The sequence below is a fragment of the Cricetulus griseus genome, chromosome X (assembly GCF_003668045.3).
Source record: "Cricetulus griseus strain 17A/GY chromosome X, alternate assembly CriGri-PICRH-1.0, whole genome shotgun sequence".
Classification (NCBI taxonomy): domain Eukaryota; kingdom Metazoa; phylum Chordata; class Mammalia; order Rodentia; family Cricetidae; genus Cricetulus; species Cricetulus griseus.
Window position 1 is genome coordinate 76,150,050 of NC_048604.1, and position 22,801 is coordinate 76,172,850.

The following is a 22,801-nucleotide window of genomic DNA, read 5'->3' on the forward strand; positions in this document are numbered from 1 at the left end:
TACCTCTGCCTCCTGAGTCCTGTGATTAAAGGTGTGTGCCACCACTGCCTGGCATATATTATTAATTCTTCTACAGATAGGTCATGCAATTTTCTCCACTAGAATTGAATTATAGACTCATTTGTAGTTTTTAAAAATATTTATTCATATGTATATGTATATGATACATGTGCATACATGTTTGTCATGTTGTGTGTGTGGAGATCAGAGGATAGCCTTGGGTGTTGGTTTTTGCCTTTCCTTTCCATGATTTCCAGGGATCCAAACTCAGGTCACCAGGCTTACACATCAAGGACATATATTCACTGAGCCATCTTGCTGGCTCAAACAGTGCTCTAAAAACAGCTTTTGTTTTCTGTCATGTCTCCACCCCCTCGTTCTTTATGTATGGTGTATGCATGTATGTGTTTGAAAGCAGTTTTTAAAAACAGCTATTCATCTTGTTCAGTTGTTTCCGCAGCATTGATTCTAGAAGTGGAATTATCTTCTTTGGACTTAGATATATTTTGTTAAGTTGCCCTTAGCAAATGTTCCAATTAGCGCCCACATGCAACCTACACTGGTTATTATTTATCATCATAATAAAAAAAGAACAGTTTCACATTGTTTTAGGTTACTTTGCTTTTGTGCTGGTAAATTGATTGGCATTTGTTCTTGCTTTTTCATAGATTTCCCCACTAATATCAGATCCTTTTCTTAGTTTCTCAGTAGGATGTTCATTTTCACTAAGTATAAGGACTCTTGGAGCTTCTTTTATTCATATGTGCACTTCTGAAATTCTACAGTCATCTTTGTTTCTTTGTGTTGTGTTTCTGCCCTTGTTAGTAAGCTTAGAATAACTTTCTTTATTTCAAAGTTACATACTTAATTCAGCTAATCTTCTTTTATTGTTTCTGTGATTTCACTAGCATTTTTATTTTTAAAAAATTATTTTTGTATATGGCTTATGTGTATACATGTGTATGAACATGTGTGCATTTTCATGTGGAGATCAAAGGTTGGCATCAAGTGTCTTCCTTGATTGCTCTCACCTAATTTTTCCAGAAGGCTCTCTCACTGAACAGGGGACTTGATATTTTGACTAGACTGGCTTGTCAGGGATCTCCTAGGATCTCTACTTCTCTGACTCTGGGGTTACTGAGATGTGCTGCCACACCTGGCTTTTATGTGGGTATAGATCCTCATCACTTTACCCTTAAGCCATCTCCCCAGTCTCACTCTAACATTTTTCATTTAATTGGGGCTTAAGGCTTGAAATTGGTATATGATTAGCCCTGTAGGCCACACCTACTCCAACAAGGCCGCACATCCTAATAGTGCTATTCCCTGAGCATTTGAACATGAGTCTTTGTATGCCATTTTTATTCACGCCACCACAATGTGCAAACTGGTTCCTCTGGAAGAACAGCCAGTGTACTCTTGACCACTGAGCCATCTCTTCAGCCCCTTCCCTGTACATCTTTACAATAATGTGCCAGAACACTTGAAAATGATTTGTGTGTTTTATTTCAAGATGAGTGTCTTCCTGTATTGTCCAGGCTAGTTTTAAACACCTTGGCTCAAGGCCCGCCTGCTTCTGCATCCTCAGTATGTGGAACTATGGGTATGTGCCACTACTCCTAGCAAGTAAGTTTATTTTCATTGAGCTTTTCTTTTCTTTTCTTTTCTTTTCTTTTCTTTTCTTTTCTTTTCTTTTCTTTTCTTTTCTTTTCCTTTCTTTCTTTCTTTCTTTCTTTCTTTCTTTCTTTCTTTCTTTCTTTCTTTCTTTCTTTCTTTCTTTCTTTCTTTCTGGTTTTTTGAGAGAGGGTTTTTCTTTGGAGCCCTAGCTGTCCTGGCACTTGCTCTGTAGACCAGGCTGGCCACGAACTCACAGAGATCAGCCTGCCTCTGCCTCCCAAGTGCTAGAATTAAAGGTGTGTACCACCACAGCCCACCTATTTTCATATCTACATTTCATCATGTTTTACTGCTGGAAGGTGATTGTTTCAAATTTTTGCTCATTAAAAAGTTTGGCATTCATTATTCAGAGAAGAAACTCTTGCTTTAGGACTCCATTTGTAAGTCCTTAGAGACTTTGGCCGGATTGTCCTCAGGTTGTCAGGAGAAACATTGATATGTTCTCTAATTCTTTAGTCAAAAAAAAAAAACATTTATAGAACTCCAAAATGTAAGTGCATTTCTAAAAAATAATTTGAACTTATTTTTAAACTTTATTAGAACGTTTTACTACTTTGTGTAGCTCTGAAAGAATTTTGGTAGTAAGTTTCAAACCAAAGCTTGGGTTAGGTTTTAATGTTTATGACTACTTCCTTTGCTGTCTAGTAAAAGTAATGTTTATAGTTATAAAGATGCCAGCAGATAAGTAGACAGAGGTGGGAAGTGTGTTCCATCCTATGAAATAGACTTAACACATTTTGTTTCCTTCCTACACAGCTTTCTCCATGTTTTGATTAATATCAGAAACAGACACAACGATGTTGTTCCCACAATGGCCCAAGGCGTGATTGAGTACAAAGAAAAGTTCGGATTTGATCCATTTATTAGCAGTAACATCCAGTATTTCCTGGATCGTTTTTATACCAACCGCATCTCTTTCCGAATGCTTATTAACCAACACAGTAAGTTGGGTTATGTTGGGTCCTGTTTTTAAAAGGTAACCCTATTGATTTTTCTGAAAAGTTTTCCCCTTGCTTCACTTTTAATTTAGACTTTTGATTGTAGAAGTTTCATTTCTAGCTCAATTTTTCTTAAGTGAACCCTTTCTATTATAAAAACCTGTTAATGAATATTCTTGATTTGATTCAAAGCTGTCCCTGGAAGAAAATAGAGGCAGTACTGCAGCCTGGCTTTCAAGGGCTCTGCTGCTTGCTACATTTCTGTGGAGAGAAGGAGCTGGTTTTAATGATAGCCACTTTAATTTCTCAATGATTTAATGTACCTGGGAGTATTTCTTCCTTAATCCATACATGCATTTTCTTTTTTAGTTTTAAAAACATCAAAACTGGGAATGATGAATTGGCATGTTGGATATATAAGTAAGTCCCTTTATTCCAGAGTGATAGGAAAATCCGAGGAAGCAATATTATCAGTCCACGATGCCACATTGAAAGTTTAGTCTGTTCCTCATGGTGATAGATAGGGAAAAATCTAAAATTCTTTTCAACATAAAGAACTTCTTGACTGATTTCTAGTGCTGACACCTTGGTTGATTTTTTTTAATTCTAGGAAAAAGGATCCATATATTTGTAGTCATCCTTGCTGAAGCAGAGAATGGACAAAGCTTGTTTTGTTTGTTTTACTCACTTTTTGGTTTTGTTTTTAAAAAAACTCATTTGATTTATTTAGATAAACAAATGTTATAGAACTTTTAAGTATGTATTTATTTAATTTTTAGAAAACAAATGTGTGATGATTTATAGAAAAAAAAGGGGGAACCTAAATACCAGTCAGCTAATCTACTGAGATTATAGCAATTTTCCAAGTGTTGATTTAATATAAAGTATATCTATAAAAATTTGGCTTGAGTTGCCTTTTTCCTTTTTAGATTCCTTTTGCCTTTTTAGATTCTTTAGGTTTTTATTTAAGAATAAAAGCTTGCAAGTATTGTGTAGAGTAAAATGGAATACTTTTCTGCAAATATTTGAACAAATATTGTTTGTGTACACAAAATTGGGAAAGAACCTCCATGATGAGGGCATTTGCAGTGTTGCCCATGAAGGCTCTTCACAAATGGCCCAGATTGCATGTGCATATTTAGTGACTGGAATAAATGGCTGCAATAGTCTTGAGCAGGGAGATAACCTACCAAGCATGGAAGTGTCTTGATCTAGTTTCCTTCAGCTGAGGGAGCAAGGATTAGGCACCTGACGTGTCACTGCTCTAGGATCCTACTGACTGCAACTGATGGGACTTAAAGTACATCCTTCCCTGCTTTTGGCTATTGTATTTGCTCACCCATCAACTGTATTGCATTATTCTAAGTCATTGTGGATACTGAAATGATTCTTAAAAGATCCTTTTGACAATCAGAAATTTATTTCTGTGCTCAACCATCCCAGCTTGCTGTGTTTTAATCCCTTTCTTTCTCTTTCTGTGTTCATTTAGCACTTCTGTTTGGTGGTGACACTAATCCTGCTCATCCTAAGCACATAGGGAGTATCGATCCCACCTGTAATGTAGCTGATGTCGTGAAAGGTAAGGATACCAACCCAGTGTCACTGAACATGGCAGAAATAACATTGTGGTTTATGTGAGGTAGCTCAACTGTAGAGTTACGTTGCTGTGTAGTCTGTGGTTCATCAGGCCATGTTAGGTCTAAGCCACTTAGTCCAAATATGAAATATCTCTAGATTAGGAAAGGATGAATAATTTCTAATGTTCAGATACCAATTTGTACTTCATTGCTCAGGGTTGTAGTTGTAGTTCTTTCTTAAACAGTAAACATTTCAGGAAGTTCTAAATTTTGACTTGCCATCATTTTTTATCCATTTCCTTTTTTTTTATAAAATGGGACTGAGTTCACATTTGCCAAATCTACATGTCTTTCTGTTGCATACTCCTGGTGTTAGAAGCTGTATAGCAAGTGGGCTTAGCAAGATGGACACTATGCCAATAGTCCCAGGGTAGAATGGACTAGATATTCATAAATCCCTGGTTAACTGAGGACTTTGAGTTTGAACAACAGGTTCTACATCATTCCACATCATTCATTTAAAATAAATGCTATATCAGGAAAACTCAACTGGCTGTTACCCACCAGGTTCTAGTACTTAAGTTGTTACATTGTGCAGATTCATGTTCCCAACCCGTTCCTTCCCCAGATTGCATTTCCTACTCTGCTTCTCATCTCACTTAACACTCAGCTGATAAGCTGACTATACTTCTTCCTGGTTTTCATCAAGGACCTTGGTTGCTTTTCAGCAGCCGCTGTTAAGGACTGCCTGTGCACTATGTTTTTCTGGGGCTGCCTAGGTCACTGTTTGGTCAGAAGACATTTACTCATATTATCTCATATTATTTCACTTGTGCCTTGTCTCTTGAACTGTAGTGATGTAAAGGCAGGGAATGCTTTTTTACTTGTTTGATAATGTATGTAGAACCTTGGAGTGCCTATAGAGATAGACAATAAATATTCTCTGCCTTGATAAATTTTAGACACTTAAAATTGTTAAATAAATTAATGTGAGCCGTGAAGAGATGGCTCAGCTGTTAAGAGCACTTGTTTTTGTTTTTGTTTTTGTTTTTGTTTTTTCTTTTTGCAAAGGACCCAAATTCTCTCCCCAGCACTCACATAGTAGCTCACAACTGTCCATTTCAATGCCCTCTTCTGACCTCTGGGGGCACCAGATACACAGACATACATGCTAGCAAAACACACACACACAAAAAAAAAAGTTAAAAAAAGTATTTTTGAGAAATTACAAATAAAAAATACTACACACTGGAATTAACTAGTCCCAAAGTCTAGTTTTTAGGTGTGATTTTTTAGTCATAGCTTTAGAGGTACAGTTTCAGGAGATACTAAATGTCTGTACATGGTATGAAATAAGGGATTTGCTTCAAAATTAGACAGGATGGGGAATGAAAAAAGACTGGGCCTCTGTGAAGAATAATTGAGGCTTTGATGAGTACATGGGGGTTTATTATACTGTGGTTTACACTGGTACATGTTTGACATTCTTCATGGTAAAGTTTGGAAAACACTCATTTTTATTTTTATTTTTTTAAATTTTATTTTATTAGTTCAAATTAGGAACAAGCTTGCTTCAGATGTCAATCCCTTCTCCCTCTCCCTCCCCTCTCCCCCAACATCCCACCTGCCCCTAGCCATCCCCCCTCCACTCCCCAGGCAGGGTAAGGCCCTCAAAAGGGGCTCCCCAAAGTCTACCACATCATCCTGGGCCAGGCCTAGGCCCTTCCCCATAACACTCATTTTTATTATCATTGTTTCTTTACAAAATAAGGTCTGACTAATTTTTAGGGAGGTTATAGCTGAGAACCTGTGGAATTTTGTGTTAGGAGTTTTATGAAACTTAATTTCTATAATACAAAGAGATCAAGCAATGCTACAGTGTATCAAAGGCTTTGTAGAATTCAAGAAGGAATTCCCAAAGACTTGGCTCTTAAGGCTGAAAGAACTTAAGTTTTATGAGAGTTACTGTCAGCACTCTACTGTTATTTAGTATGTAATAACTACGGATCTTGTTATGTTGATCTCTGTCCTGTGCATAAAGATTTCAAGATGTGCCAGATACTTACGCGTTGTTTTTAGTGACAGATTTTATTCCAGAAACAAATTGCAGATTATTCACAATAGCTTAACACATATTTGAAAGAAAATAAGCCTGAAAGTTTATGCCCAAATCTCATAGTCTCCCTACATAAACCCATGTAGTCAGTCAGCTCTCTATTGATGTGACAAAGTACCTGAGGAAATCAGTTTATAGGAGAAAATATGTATGTTGGTTCAGTGTAAAAAGTTTCAATGCACTGTTGCTTGGCCCTGTCATTGTGGACCTGTAACAATGTAGAATACTGTGGCAGTGAATGTTGGCCAGAGCAAAGCTACTCATTTTATGGTAGCTGTGAAACAAAAAGAGAAAGGAGCCAGAGTCCCAATATCCCCTTCAAGATCAGTGACCTAACTTTCTCACCCTTATCCTCCATCCCCAAAGGTTCTCTCATCTTTCAATAGCACTGCAAGCTGGAGGCCATTTAACACATGGCCTTTAGGGAACATTTAGGCACAAAGCATAAAGCACCAACTTTCTTTGTTCATTTTACTCACAGCACCACTCTTTTCCTTTCTCCTTGTTCTTGCAATACTCACAGCTTATTTTTGCTGTGCTAAAGATTGAACCCTAGGCTTTAGACATGGTGGGCAAGCACTTTATTTTGAGATAGGATTTCACCATGTCTACCAGGCTGGCCTTGAACTCACTCTGTAACCCATGTAGGCTTTGAACTTGTTGTGATCCTTCTGTTGTGGCCTTCTCAGAAGCTAGGATTATAGGCCTACATTGCCAGGCATAGCCCACTCACAGGTTTATCTTCACTCTTTTGCCATTTTTAAAAATCTTCAGCACTGGGGAGGCAGAGGCAGGTAAATCTCTTGAGTTTGAGGCCAGCCTGGTCTACAAAGCTACAAAGAGAAACCATGTCTCGAAAAAACAAAAAATTCTGCCTGGTGTATTACAAATACAGTTTACTATATTCTGTTGTGTGATTTAGGGGGAACACAGCTAAAGTCTAGATTCTTGGTGAAGCTCTATGCCGTGTCTGTTATTTCCCATACTCCTGTCATTCCACTTCCTCCAACACACACACACCACACACATGTGCATGCGTACACATCCTGTCCCACACTTAGGAGGTGAGAAGGGAGGACTGCTGCATTCTCTGTTCCTCTGTGACTCTTTCAGCACTTTCCATGTCTCAATAGCCTCTTTCTCTAAGTTAAAAAGCATCCCAAGTACACACTGCTGCACAGCCCCATCCACACCATCAACTTTATGGTAGCTTTCCTTCACCTCAAGGTGTTTTCCAAGTATCTACGTTTATATAACTTTATTTTTATAATACCGGTGATTGAACTGAGTTATATTCGGATCCTCTTTTCACTTTTTTATTTTGAGATAGGATCTTGTTAAACTGCCAGGCTTTCTCTAAACTCAACTCTGTAACCTAGACAGGCCTTGAACTTGTCCTTTTGCATGAGCCTCCAAAGTGGTTGGTATTACAGCCCCGCACTACCAGACCATTTTTTGTTTCTTTAGCTGTGAAGAGCTTCCATAGTTAAATGGCCATCCCAAATGAACCTATCTGATTCATGTGCTAGTGTGTACACACATGTGTTTTACAGCATTCACAAGTTTTAATGAACTAAAACTGGTCACATACTTAGGCCTTTTGAGACAGACTACAGAAAACTTATGTAGAAGGTAAGAGTACTATTGTTATTTTTGACTAGACAGTTGTATAAAGGTATAAACGTAGGGGTGCATCCAGCGTAACAATAACTGAATACAGAACTCTCTTAAGCATGCCTCCTTGTGGCTTATTCAGCACATTAATTTGTACCTTTATACATCTGTAAATTATAAACTCAGGAGGGAATGCTAGAATTAGTGTTGTAAAGCAAGTCCTATTATCCTTTGGAAGGAGCCTTCTCTGGTCACCCTTTTCCCTGCTTTCTTTGTAAGAATCCAGAAAATTAAATGGAAAATCCTGTGATGAGAGTGTTTTAAAGATACAAACTTAAATCTTTGCTTTGGTACAAAAATTGGCTTTGTCAGCCATGCTAACTTTGTCATATCATTTTTATGTTATTATCGCTTAGCATAATAGCATACAAATGCCCTTCTGAGTGCATGGTATTATTCAGCTCAGAAATAATATCTTATGCTCTCAATTTGGTCTCCTCAGGTTGCAAGTAACAGACTCACTCTAGCTCCAGAAATAGATTTATTAAAATAACTGAGTAGGTCCTATGGTCAGGACATGAAACACTTTATAGCCAGAGCTATAGACACTGGAATTGGGAAACAAAAATACCAGGTTGTGTTCTGGGTATCTTGCAACTGGTGTTGCCCAGTTGAGACCTCTCTACTTGCCTTGTTTTCTTTTTTGGGCATGCCGTAGTTAACTTGACTGATGCCTACTTAAGACAATGTCAAGCACTCTAGGCCTCCCTATATTCTGATACTCCTCAGTACTCTTGACTTATGATCATCCTGAATGTCCATCTTGAGTTTTCAATAGGTAGATTTCATTGTTTCAGTTCATCTTGTTTTTACCTGTGACTACAGCCCTGGATATTCATTGTCTTTATATTATATGTTTTGTCTGCACTTCTCCAGTTGGCTATGTTTATGAGGGTTGGAGGATCTACTGTGTTGAAAAACTAGAAAATTCCACTTAGGATAGATTCAGGGTAGGAAGGCTAATAATGTATATTGCATTATATTTCTTTGTAACTTAAAGGGGTTTTTAAAAAGTGGCATATCAGTTCTAGAAATTTCTTTCTAAGGGAGCCCATGGTTCAGTCTGGTCTTTGTAAACATCATAGATGGCCAGGGTCAAAAAAGTGCAGAAGGTGAAGGTGTGAATAACCCATCAGTCTACTTGCAGAGTAGGTCCCCAAATCATGTGTGGCTCAGTGAGCAAGTGCATATACATTAGGTGGGGCTAATACATTTTTGTTTATTCTTTGTTTTGGTTTGTCAAGATAGGATCTCATGTAGCCCAGGCTGGCTGCAAACTTGGTATAGCCAAGGATAATCTTGAACTACTGATCCCCCTCATTTTCTAAGTACTGGGATTCCAGGTATATTCTATCACTCCCAGCTCTGACTCTCTGGCTCATATGGGATGATTCAGAACAAATTCATTTTGAATTTGTAAAATTTTTATTATTATTTTATGTGTATGGGTGTTTGTCTACATATATGTCACATGAGTGCCTGATGCCCTCAGAGGCCTGAAGAAGGTGTTGGAACTCCTGGAACTGGAAGTACAGATGGCGATGAACTGCTATGTGGGTGTTGCGAATTGGACCTGGGTCCTCTGGAAGAGCAGCCAGAGCTCTTTACTGCCCAGCCATCTCTCCAGTCCAAGATTAATTTTAAAATAGTTAAAGAAACAGCTGTGCTTTGTTACCAAGTATCTCCAACTGAAAACAACTGATAAAATGGTGCATTGTTAGGAAGGCAATAATTGGAGGTTTTAGGTGTCTTTGGTTTGGCAAGGTAGTTTGAAAAAAACCTGCTTATGTTGTTTTGATTACCCTTACGTTATTACTACATGGAAATAATAGTGTGGTGTTTTTTCCTTAATAATAAAATAATATTGAGGCTGGTGACATGGTTCAGCAGTTTAAAGCACCAACTGCTCTTCTGGAGAACCTGGGTTCGATTCTCAGCACCCACATGGCAGATCACAATAGTCTGTGGCTCCAGTTTCAGGGCATCTGATGCCCTCTTCTGGCCTCTGTGGGCACTGCATGCACACAGTACACAAGACATACATGCAAAACACCCATTCACATAAAATAAAATAGTAAATAATCAGGGCTGGAGAGATTGCTCAGTGGATAAAAGTGCTTTCCATGCAAGTATGAAGATCTAAGTTCAGGTTCCTAGAACCTACATAAAGCATCTGTTTTAGACAAGCTGGAAGGCAAGGACTGACCTTGAGATACTTTCACACAGGAACATACACATATACACATAGAGAAACACACAAAAAAGATAAATAAAAATGGCGTGTGGACTTTGCAGTAGTTTATGGCTATTTATGTGTACTTTGTTCTGGCAGGAATCTTAAACTTGAATTTATAAGGCTTTTCTTTATTCTGTTAGGCTTAAAGTTATTGTCTATTACATGTTTATTTAAAAATTTTCATTACTCAAATTCTAGCTCCTTATGTTTCAAATGAGTGATCCAATGGATTAAGTATAAAATCTGATAATTGATGGAAGAGTTATATGATAGATTTGGAGTACAGAATTATTATCAAGTAAGCTCCATAAGCTTTTAAAGTTTTCTATGTGATATTTATGAAAACTGATTTCATGGCTAAAGATGGATCTGCTGGAAATACTCTATTACCATTGCAAGCATTCTTAGTACAGTGACTGTTGCTTACGTTTACTGGCAATAATAATAATTTCCCATGCTTCCCTTTCAAGATTAGTAGCAAATTCTGGCTGAGATATAGTACAGGTAAAAATAGTTCGGCAATATCTTTTCATAAACTTTGATTTCTAATTTTAAAATATTAACTTTTTATTTAGAGAACTTAACTGTAAAGAGAGCTTACAAAAACTCAAGGTGTAAAGGAAATTTCCATACCAGTAGCTGAATTTTGGTTGTTGGGATTTTGAAAATGGTTTTAATTTTTATGTTGAATTACTTACTTAAGCAAAGAATGCCCTGTTTTAGTGCTGCCAAACACCCAGTAGCAACGTGATCATTTGTGTCATGGGAGAGACAGTGCAGTAATATGTCATATAGCCTTGACTTTTCAAGCAAGTGGTCACTTAATCTAGAGTCTCTCCAGAATTACTTGGCTGTCCTGAAACTCTGTGTAGACAAGTCTGGCCTCAAACTCAAGAGATCCACCTGCTTCTACCTTCTAACCCTGAGTGCTGGGATAAAGGCTTGTACCACAATACCTGGCCTACTTGCTGATTTTTTAAAATGTCTGTCCCTAGGCCTCAAAACAGAGACACTGCCTCAGAATTTCCAGGAATATATTTCATAATCTGAACTCTTTACACTAGACCTTACACAAAAGGCTAATTAGTAATAATCTACACTCTTTTGAAATTTGCTAATCCTTTGTTGCCACTTTGGGACTCTAACCTCCAATCTAACTAAAAGGAACACCTTCTGTTAGTGTAATTGACTGAATAGTGAAAACTTTATCATTAGCCAAAGGTTTGTTATCTAGCAAATGCTTTATTTTTTTGCTTTTATGGCATTTGATATTAAACCTAAGGCCTTTCGTAAACTAGACAAGTACTCTACAGATCTACACCCCCAGCCCTTAATCAGATGTTTAATATTTATGTATTTTATCCAAAGCATTTTAGTATCCTGTGAGAATTTATGCATATTGATATAAATTTTTAATAAAAAATTGTCTGGCTGGTATATGAAAAAATCTATAGTGCAGTGTTTTAAGATTTTCAAGAATAATAAATTAATTCTTAATTGTATCATTGATCAACGGCAGTGTATAGTGAAACTAAAATATTTTTATTCATGTGTGATTTTAGGAACCATAGTGAGTTTGAAGTTGGCTGTTTTTATTTGGACTCCAGTGTCCTCCACACATTGTATATGCCTAGCATGTTTTCAGTACATCATACTCACAGTAATAGCAAAGCTAATGCCATGGATAATTGGAACATTTAATAGGTTTGGTTTCTGTCAGTGTTTTATAGTGAAAGGAAGTTCAATATTTAAAATTATTATGTACCTGGAGGAGTTGAGGTGTATTGACTTTGTACATAGATAGTGAAGCATTGTAAATTTCAGTATTTGGGGTCTTAAAAGTTCATGGTCAGCTTTTGTGCTGTCACGTCACTAGGTGGAGATGTAGCATTGTTTAGTAGACCAGCCAAAGCAAAAGAACTGGTTCGTTCTCTCTCTCTCTCTCTCTCTCTCTCTCTCTCTCTCTCTCTCTCTTCCCCCTCAAAATAATATTTTACATGTAATTGATGAGGTTTGTTATGTCCTAGGGAAAATGCAAATTCACTGTAGTTTAAATTCTAACTTTTGGGGGGGGGTAAAAATTCACCCCCACTTTAATGTCTATTTTCACACTTCTAATTCTTAAAATTATTTTCTGATCTTACTACTATCTCCTTTTTGTTTTCATTTTATTGTATCTTGTCATAATTTGTCCAATGTCTGTCTTTGGTGCTTAATTCTAAAAGTTTAATGAGATGTGAATTTTTAATGTTGGGACAAATATTAGATAATTAGAATATAAAAATCTAATTTGGTGGCAGTGCAAGGTAAATGAACTTAGAGTCTGAACATACCCTGTTCTTACCTTTGTATTATTTTAAGATGGTAATGTCAAATATTAACATTTAAATTCTCTAGTGCTTATTTCTCTCCCTTTTCTTCCTTTGCTCACCTCTTGAATCTTAAGCAAGTCTATTCTTTATGCACAGTGTTTATTCATCTCAGGAAGGTGGTATGTAGCTGAGAATATTGTATATGCACTCATCTGATTTTTGGAAATTGTAAAGGAAAAACTAAAAAGTCTTGTTCTGATAATATGGCAGTTCTCAAGTGTTTATTTGCAGTTACTGTATAGTTCATCACTTTTCTATTCCTAGGTACATGAGAAACAAAAACATATTTACACAAAAATGTAGACGTGAATATTCATAGCAATATTATTCATAATAACAAAACAGTGTAAACAACTTTAATGTTTATCATCTGATAAATGGATGAAGAAAATGTGGTATATTTGTACAATGGCTATTAGTTAAATTATTTTTATACTATGAAGTGTAAATATATGGAATGAACTACTGGCTCATATTAGAACATAGAAAACCTTTCTTTTTGCTACAATAAAATGCCCTAATGAGAGCAACTTAGGGGAGAAAGGATATATTTGGCTCTAAATTTCAGATTACATTCCATCATGGCAGGGAATTCATAGTAGAAGGAGCTTGATAGAATTAGTTACATTACATCCACGATCAGCACCAATGAACAATAAATTAATGTATGCATGCATGCTAATGTTTAGCTTGCTTTCTCTACTCTTAGTTTGGAATCCCCTTCCAAGGGAATGGTGCTACTCACATTGGGCAGGTCTCCCCCACCTCAGTTAACATAATGAAAATAACTCCCCCCAAGACATGCCTATAGACCAGCACTCCCATTGAGACTCCTTTTCCAGGTAATCCTAGATTATGTTGAGTTGACAGAGCTAACCAATATAAACACTATGCTGCAGGAAAGAAACCAGCCACAAACGACCACATATTACAGGATTCAGTTTATTTGATATGTCCAGAATGGTAAATCAGACGAAGTAGAAAGGGCTGGGTAGAGAAGAATGACCACTAATAGTGTGGGACTTCTTTTGCAGTGATAAAAATGTTAGTTATGATAAGGGGTACACTACTTGGAAGAAATACTAAATACCACTAAATTGCATGTTCACTGTAAATAGGTGAATTGTATAAGAATTTTGTGTCAGTAAAGTTTGTAAAGTGAGTTACCCGAAGGGTTTTGATACTGAACCAAGAAATAACAGTTGATCATCTAAATAGGCACTAGACTAAGTTCTATATAACATTATAAAGCAAATGAAGACACAAATCCTCTCCTGGGTTGTTTTTTGTTTTTGTTTTTACTTTTATTTTTAAAAATGGTTTACAGCTCAAGAGAAGTTAATAAATTATTATTTCATCAGGCACTTTTTTGTTTGTTTTTTATTTATTCAAGTTAGGGAACAAGCTTGTTTCACATGTAAGTCTCTTCTCCCTCTCCCTCTCCCTCCCCTCACCCCTATCCCTCCTCCCCCACTCCCAACCTACCCACCACCCCATCCACTCACCACTCCCCAGGCAGGGTAGGGCCCTCAACGGGGGCTCTGCAAATTCTACCAAATCTTCCTGTGCTGGTCCTGGGCCCTTCCCCATGTGTCCAAGGCCAGAGTGTAACCCTTCGAGTGGGATGGGCTCTCAAAGTCCCTTCTTGTACCAGGGAAAAATACTAATCCACCACCAGAGGCTCCCTGGAGTGCAGAGGCCTCCTTATTGACATCCATGTTCAGGAGTCTGGATCAGCCTTGTACTGGCCTCCCAGACAGCATCTGGGGTCGATGTGCTCTCCCTTGTTCAGGCCAACTGTTCCTGTGGTTTTCTCCAACCTGGCACAGACCCCTTCGCTCTTCATTCCTCCCTCTCTTCAACTAAATTCCCGATTTCAGCTCAGTGTATATCTGTGGATGTCATCAGCCACTGGATGAGGGCTCTAGGATGGCATAAAGAGAAGTCATCAGTCTCATTTTAGGGGAAGGGCTTTTAGGTTATCATCTCCACCATTGCCTGGATTGTCAGATTGTGTCATCCTTGTAGGCCTCTGGAGATCTCCCTAGTTCCAGATCTCTTCTCGGACCTATAGTGGCTCCCTCTGATATGGTGTCTCTCATTCTGCTCTCTCTCCTCTATTCTTCTCCCAACTCAATATTTCTGCCCCTCCATTTCCTCTCCTCTTCTCCTCTTCTCTTGCTCTTATTGTGGCAGCTCCCTTTCCCCTACCCTCATGCTCCCAGTTAGCTCAGGAGTTCATGCCACTTCCATTCCTGGGGACCATTTATCCCTTAGAGTCCTTCATGTTTCCTAGTTTCTTTGGTGAAGAGGATTATAGGCTGGTAATCCTTTGCTCTATGTCTAAAATTCATATATGAGTGAGTACATACCATGTTTGTCTTTTTGTTACTGGGTTACCTCACTCAGGATGGTTTCTTCTAGTTCCATCCATTTGCCTTCACCAGGCACTTTTACTTTAATTTATTCCTTACCTTTTAGCTTTTTGTAATGAACTTGAGTTTCTTACCTTATGTCTATTTTCCCCTGTTGAAAAGCAAACCCTTGCACTTTAGACCTTTAACCAATTTAAGGCAGCAGATGTTTCATGAAAACCTATTTACTCAATAACTTCTTATTGATGTTTCATTTGCCAATACCTAGAAAATCATGGCTGTTGACAGTTTTTTCAAGATTTATTTTATGTGTATGAGTGATTTGCCTTCATGTGTGTATGTATGTGTACCATGTACATGCCTGGTACATACAGAGGCCATAGAGGGCATCAAATTCCCATGGAACTTGGATTATGGATGGCTATGAACCAGTGTGTGGATGCTGGTAATTGAACAGGGACCCTCTGTAAGGAGCAGAAAGTACTTTAAATTGCTGAACCAGGTCAGCAGCAGGTCACAGATCTCTCCAGGACTGACTATTGTCAGTTTTTTAAATTACAGAAAGTATTGTTTTGCTACAAGTTAATCAGATTTTGTGATGTTCAGAAGTATAGTCCTGAGTTTACAAATTTTGATGAAAAATGTCTTTTATCAGCATTTAAAAGTTAAACAGCTGTGTGCTTGGCATAAACCTAGCTTTATTGTTATTAGTTTATGATTTTGATATGGCTATGGTTGTTAAAACTTAGGAAACAGAAATATTTTACTCTTAGTAATGTGTTGAAGCCAAAAGACTGCTTTAAAAGATAGTATCTGATTCATTTAAAGTCAGTTTAGACAAATTGACTTTATCTATACACACCCACATGCTTATTTCTGTGTAATTAATGCAACAATTAAATTTTTCTTTCTTACAGATGCATATGAAACAGCTAAGCTACTCTGTGAACAGTATTACCTGGTAGCTCCAGAGCTGGAAGTGGAAGAATTCAATGGTAAAAGACAAAGCATTGTAGATGAGATCAGACAGGGTCAGGGCAGGATGGCCATAGACAAGAAAAAGTATTACAAATGTTAATTACAAAGAAGGTGACTTATAAATTGCTGATTATATCCGAGCTGTCTTTCCAAGAGATCCTAACATGGTGCTGTGTTTCCATCTTTATGTTCTTTCAAAATGGTTCCTATACTTTTAGTCAACTGGGAATATTATTATAAGTCACTTTTAGATAGGAATGTGCAGTGTATCTTGTGTTCATTAGCGTTTTCCACTTACTTCAGGCTTTAATCTTGTACTGCTCCCTCTTCTTATGTATTTGTTTCTTTCTACTTGGACTCCAGTTCCCACTTTTTATTCTTACAGGAAAGTTATCTGAAAGTAAAATTCTTTATGTCTGTATAGAGTTCTGTTGACATTTATTAAGTGCTGCTTCAACTAATGGTGTTTCAGGCAATGACTGTGCAAAACAGACTCTATTATTATAAAGTCTGTTTTGCACAGTCTTGAGTCTGAAGCATGAAAAACTCAGCCCATTTTTTTCCACTGACTTTTCAAACTGTACTATTAGAGGGAATATTCATATTTTGTTCATCTTATTTTAGAAAGCGAACAAACCTCTAGTAATCATCCACTATAGCCACTAGACCCAGGATAAGAGAAGAATCATAGCCAAAAGCATTTTACGTGGTTTTAAAAGGAAGAAAAGAAATGTCAACTGTAATACTCCCAAAGAAAAGTACACATAATTGAGCAAACCTTTAGATGACTCCTAGAGAATATTGTTTAAACTTAAAAGAAGAAAACAAACTGTAAAATGTTTTTCATTTCCTTGAGATTTGTACTGAAAAGGTTGAATTGAATTCTCAGGCTGTTTATATAACTAATGATGCACTTTGCCACAAGATAGACTAAGTACTCAGCTTGCTTCTCAGGCCCCATTACAACCACAATAAAAGAATCCCATAAAAACAGCAAAAGAAGCCAAGGAGGTTATAAGTGGACCACTGTATTAGTCCCTTCAGGCTGCTAAGCAAAACCATCAGAGACTGGATGGACTAAATAACAGACATTTGTTTCTCATGGGTCTAGAACCTGGAAAGTACAAGATTGTTGTCTGCTGAGGGCCTACTTTCTGACTTACAGATGACTTCTTGTTGTGCCTTTACATGTAGGAAGGGGCCAAAGACCTCTGGGGTCTTTTTAGAACACTAATCCCATTCATGAGACTCCACTCTCATGAATAATCAAGTCCCAAAGGGCCACCTCTAAGTACCATCACTTTAGGAATTAAGTTTTGAGGTGTGAATTGAGAGAGACACAGACACTGAGTCCTGGAAACACACTAGTGCCAACTCCTGGAAGAATATAGCCTGATAGAAGTATGCTGACTGATAGGACAGGGCAGGACCAACCAAAACGGAGTAGGCTGCTGCAGAGATGGCAACCATTTTTCCAGTTGGACTGGAGAGGGACTCTGGGAGCAGTGGTTAGTGGTGCAAACAGCTAGAACAGAAAGGAAACTAAAGGAGAGAGATTAGTTAGCTGAAAGCTCATAGAAAAGAAGCCTGCAGAGATGACAGGGACTAGCTTTACTAGGTCTAGGCTCTGCTCCCGACAGCAAAGTGAGTGGATGCTGTTCCAGAACAACTTACCAGGCAGGTTATATGAATAATATTGCTCCAAAGTAAAGCCTTCTTCATTTTAGCATTTGAAGGCCTCTCTGGTCATAGTCTACCTTAATAAGGGCATATTCTAAAGCCAGTGGAATCCTGATCAGGTTTTAAAAACTCCCAAGTCAGCCATCTCACTATGGGCAATGTTCAAAGGAAAAGGAACATTATCTACTTTAAGTTCTAAACTTAATTCCTAAACAAAATCACAACCATGGTGTGTCTGACTTTGGCAAAAGCCAGTACTATGAACAACACCTAATTGGTGTTGAATTTCTCTGCTGTACTTGCTCAGAATATGCCTCTCTTTACCAAATTCTGACAATGATTTTAAACCCCAAATTCGATATCTAGCTAAGCCCTCAACTGAGACAGGGTTATCAGGATTCAGAGATGTGTGTCCCGTGCACACTTTAATAAGGTAGGTTATATAACTGGGTCAATGGGTTGTATAACATAGATGGAAAAGATACATGAGACATTGTGGAAGCCCAGAGATGGCCATGTAGCATGTTTAAAAAGCAGCTTAATCTGATTTGAAAATTCCTAAAGAATAGCATGGATACCATGCAAATGAAGAAGCTGGAAGATCTTGGTGATACAGTGATGATACTCAAGAGAAAAGTAATTGGACACAATAGGAAAAATACACAGCCTGGAAGAGATCCATGCACTGTATGTACTGTTACTTTTTTGTTGTGATCAAGTACCATGACCAAAACCAACTTAAGAAAGAAAGACTTCATTTGGTCTAATGGTTTTAGAAGGATAGTTTCCTTCATTGTGGGGAAGGCATGTCTTGCAGCAAGAGGAAAAAGCTAGCTGATCACATTTTCATTAGCACATAGGAAGGACAGGGAGGGAGTGAGAAGGATAAAAGCAAGCAAGGAATAAAATACTTCCTCTAACAAAGTTTCACCTCCTATAACCTCCCCAAATAGCATCACCACTGAGGGATCAAGTATTCAAATGTATGAGCTTTTGGGGGACATTTCTCATTCAAACCATCACAGACTAAACATGATACATTCTAAAAAGGGTAATGTGATGATGACCAATTGGAAGAATATAGACAGAATCCATTTCACTCTAAGACTGAAATTATTTCCTCCAAGTAACACATGAGTTATGTCATTAGATCCACAGGGAAGGAAATAGCACTTCTGTGGCTGTCCTGCAGTGATTGGTACTTAAATAAAGTATTGCCAACATTGCCAGATTTTAGCTTTCTTAACAGTCTATAAGGGAACAGATAGAATAGTTAATGAGGATTACAGAACAGAATGTAAGCATCCTTCAAAATACCACAGCAGCAGCACAGAGGGCCGAGATGGGAAAAGGTAAAAGGACTTTGGCTTTCTGTTTTTAGAAGATTTTCAGCCATTTAAATGTATTACTAAATAATATTTTAAGTAACTGATAACAAAGGGTTTGGGAGCTGGAAGCATAGCTCCCTAATAGAGCAGTTATTATCCAAGAACATGAGGCCCTAGGTTTGATTCCTATTCCCTGACAAAAAAAAAAATGCTTTCAGGCCATTTGTATTGGTCATGACAAAATATCTGAGGTAACAACCTAAAGGAGGAAAGCTTTATTTTAAACAATTGTTCCAGAGGTTACTATCCATGATAGCTTGGTTCCATTGTTACAGATACAAGTGTCTGATCAACAATCCAGAATAGCTATCTATGTGTATGGCTCAATACAAAATCAAACTATTTAAAACATTTGAAGTGTGTGTGTGTGTGTGTGTGTGTGTGTGTGTGTGTGTGTGTGTGTGTGTGTTTGAACAACTCAATTGTGTGGTTCTCTGGTGTCAACTTTGTAGGCACTGCAGTGTCAAAGGGTTGGACATGCCTGTAGGGCTTATAGCAGGACCCAGCATTATGGCAAGGAATATGCGATGGGCTAAAGTTGCTTAGTTTATAGAAGCCTGGAAACAAAGAGAAGGAGGAAAAAGCTAGAGTCCAACCAAAATTGATTTTGGAGGCATGCCTTCAATGACCTGTCTTCACACTAGGCTTCACCGCATACCTGCTGTTAGCACCACAGACTGGCAAACTGTGTCTTTAACGTAGGGCTTTTGGGTGATACATGAGAGACAAACCAGCAGCACCATGTGTCCAGTTTCAGCAGCACTTCTGTTACCTTGGTCACATCAGCTTTTCCAAAGCCTGTTTGTTCATCTATTACTGATACCAATTATTTTATGACCACTAGGTATTGTCATAGGGATAAAATTTCATGGTGAATAGAAACACTCATAATAAATTGCCAAGGACCAAATGATTATCTCTAACTTATTGTCCATTACTTTATTAGAGGAAATACTTAGGGTGAATTTATGACCACTGTGTATTGTCATAGGGATAAAATTTCATGGTGAATAGAAACACTCACAATAAATTGCCAAGGACCAAATGATTATCTCTAACTTATATTATTGTCCATTACTTTATTAGAGGAAATACTTAGGGTGAAGTTATGAGGTACATCTGTTATATTTGAGAAAGTTCAGATTTCAGTGTCTTAACTGATTGCAGGTCATGAGGAGGAAGGACTTCATGCTGAGCATCTCTCTTTAACATACTGTTCTTGTTTTTTAAATTTATTTATTAGTTCTAGTTAGGGAACAAGCGTGTTTCACATGTAAGTCCCTTCTCCCTCTCCCTCCCCTCACCCCCAACCTACCCACCACCCCATCCACCCACCACTCCCTAGGCAGGGTAGGACCCTCAACGGGGGCTCTGCAAAGTCCACCAAATCTTCCTGTGCTGGGCCTGGGCCCTTCCCCATGTGTCCAGGGTCAGAGTGTAACACTTCATGTGGGGTGGGCTCTCAAAGTCCCTTCTTGCACCAGGGAAAAATACTAATCCACCACCAGAGGCTCCCTGGAGTGCAGAGGCCTCCTTATTGACATCCATGTTCAGGGGTCTGGATCAGTCTTGTACTGGCCTCCCAGACAGCATCTGGGGTCGATGTGCTCTCCCTTGTTCAGGCCAACTGTTCCTGTGGTTTTCTCCAACCTGGTACAGACCCCTTCGCTCTTCATTCCTCCCTCTCTTCAACTAAATTCCCGATTTCAGCTCAGTGTATATCTGTGGATGTCATCAGCCACTGGATGAGGGCTCTAGGATGGCATAAAGAGAAGTCATCAATCTCATTTTAGGGGAAGGGCTTTTAGGTTATCATCTCCACCATTGCCTGGATTGTCAGATTGTGTCATCCTTGTAGATCTCTGGAGATCTCCCTAGTTCCAGATCTCTTCTCGGACCTATAGTGGCTCCCTCTGATATGGTGTCTCTCATTCTGCTCTCTCTCCTCTATTCTTCTCCCAACTCAATATTTCTGCCCCTCCATTTCCTCTCCTCTACTCCTCTTCTCTTGCTCTTATTGTAGCAGCTCCCTCCCCCCTACCCTCATGCTCCCAATTAGCTCAGGAGTTCATGCCACTTGCCATTCCTGGGGACCATTTATCCCTTAGAGTCCTTCATGTTTCCTAGTTTCTTTGATGAAGAGGATTATAGGCTGGTAATCCTTTGCTCTATGTCTAAAATTCATATATGAGTGAGTACATAACCATGTTCATCTTTTTGTTACTGGGTTACCTCACTCAGGATGGTTTCTTCTAGTTCCATCCATTTGCCTACAAATTTCAAGATTCCATTGCTTTTTTCTGCTGAGTAGTACTCCATTGTATAAATGTACCACATTTTCTCAATCCATTCTTCAGTTGAGGGGCATCTAGGTTGCTTCCAGGTTCTGGCTATTACAAACAATGCTGCTATGAACATGGTTGAACATATGTCCTTGTTGTATGAACATGCACTATTTGGGTATATACCCAAGAGAGGAATGGCTGGATCTTGAGGTAGACTGATTCCCATTTTTCTGAGCAACCGCCATACTGATTTCCAGAGTGGTCTTACAAGTTCGCACTCCCACCAGCAATGGAGGAGTGTTCCTTTTTCTCCACATCCTCTCCAGCATAGATTGTCATTGGTGTTTTTGATTTTAGCCATTCTGGTCGGTGTAAGATGGTATCTCAGAGTTGTTTTGAGTTGCATTTCTCTGATGGCCAATGATTTTGAGCACTTTCTTAAGTGTCTTTCAGCCATTTCAGATTCCTCTGTTGAGAATTCTCTATTTAGTTCTGCACCCCACTTTTTAATTTCATTGTTTGGTGTTTTGGTGGCTAGCTTCTTGAGCTCCTTATATATTTTGGAAATCAGTCCTCTGTCAGATGTGGGATCAGTGAAGATCTTTTCCCATTCTGTGGGTGGTTGTTTTGTCCTACTGACTGTTTCCTTTGCCTTGCAGAAGCTTCTCAGTTTCAGCAGGTCCCATTTATTAATTGCAGACCTCAATGTCTGTGCTACTGGAGTAATGTTCAGGAAGCGGTCTCCTGTGCCAATGTGTTCAAGGGTAATTCCCACTTTCTCTTCTAGAAGATTCAGTGTGGCTGGATTTATGCTGAGATCTTTGATCCATTTGCACTTAAGTTTTGTGCATGGTGACAGGTATGGATCTGTCTGCAATTTTCTGCATGTCCGAATCCAATTGTACCAGCACCATTTGTTGAAGATGCTATCTTTTTTCCATTGTGCAGATTTAGCACCTTTGTCAAAGATAAGGTATTTGTAAGTGTGTGGGTCAATATCAGGGTTTTCAATTCGATTCCATTGGTCTATCTGTCTATTTTTGTGCTAATACCAAGCTGTTTTCAGAACTATGGCTCTATAGTAGAGCTTGAAGTCGGGGATGGTGATGCCTCTAGAAGATCCTTTATTGTAAAGAGTTGCTTTGGCTATCCTGGGTTTTTTATTTTTCCATATAAAGTTGAGTGTTGTTCTTTCAATGTCTGTGAAAAACTGTGTTGGGATTTTGATGGGGATTGCATTGAATCTGTAGATTGCTTTTGGCAGGATTGCCATTTTTACTATGTTAATTCTACCTATCCAAGAGCATGGGAGATCTTTCCATTTTCTGGTATCTTCTTTAATTTCTTTCTTTAAAGTCTCAAAGTTCTTATTGTACAGGTCTTTCACTTTTTTGGTTAGTGTTACCCCAAGATATTTTATGTTGCTTGTGGACATTGTAAAAGGTGATGTTTTCCTGATTTCTAACATACTGTTCTTAGTGCTTTGCATGAGGTTCAGGTTCTTT

General features: G+C 38.3%; 1 protein-coding gene across 2 annotated transcripts in view; it reads left to right on the forward strand.

Moving 5' to 3' along the window:
- The window catches only part of Pdk3 (pyruvate dehydrogenase kinase 3), a 75,882-nt gene that overhangs the window by 28,412 nt on the left and 24,669 nt on the right, over positions 1 to 22,801 (forward strand). For both annotated transcript variants that reach the window (XM_027431906.2, XM_027431907.2), the window contains exons 4-6: positions 2,434 to 2,618; positions 4,105 to 4,194; positions 15,883 to 15,960. In XM_027431906.2, the coding sequence (XP_027287707.1) occupies positions 2,434 to 2,618; positions 4,105 to 4,194; positions 15,883 to 15,960 (353 nt within the window). The remainder of the gene's footprint in view (positions 1 to 2,433; positions 2,619 to 4,104; positions 4,195 to 15,882; positions 15,961 to 22,801) is intronic.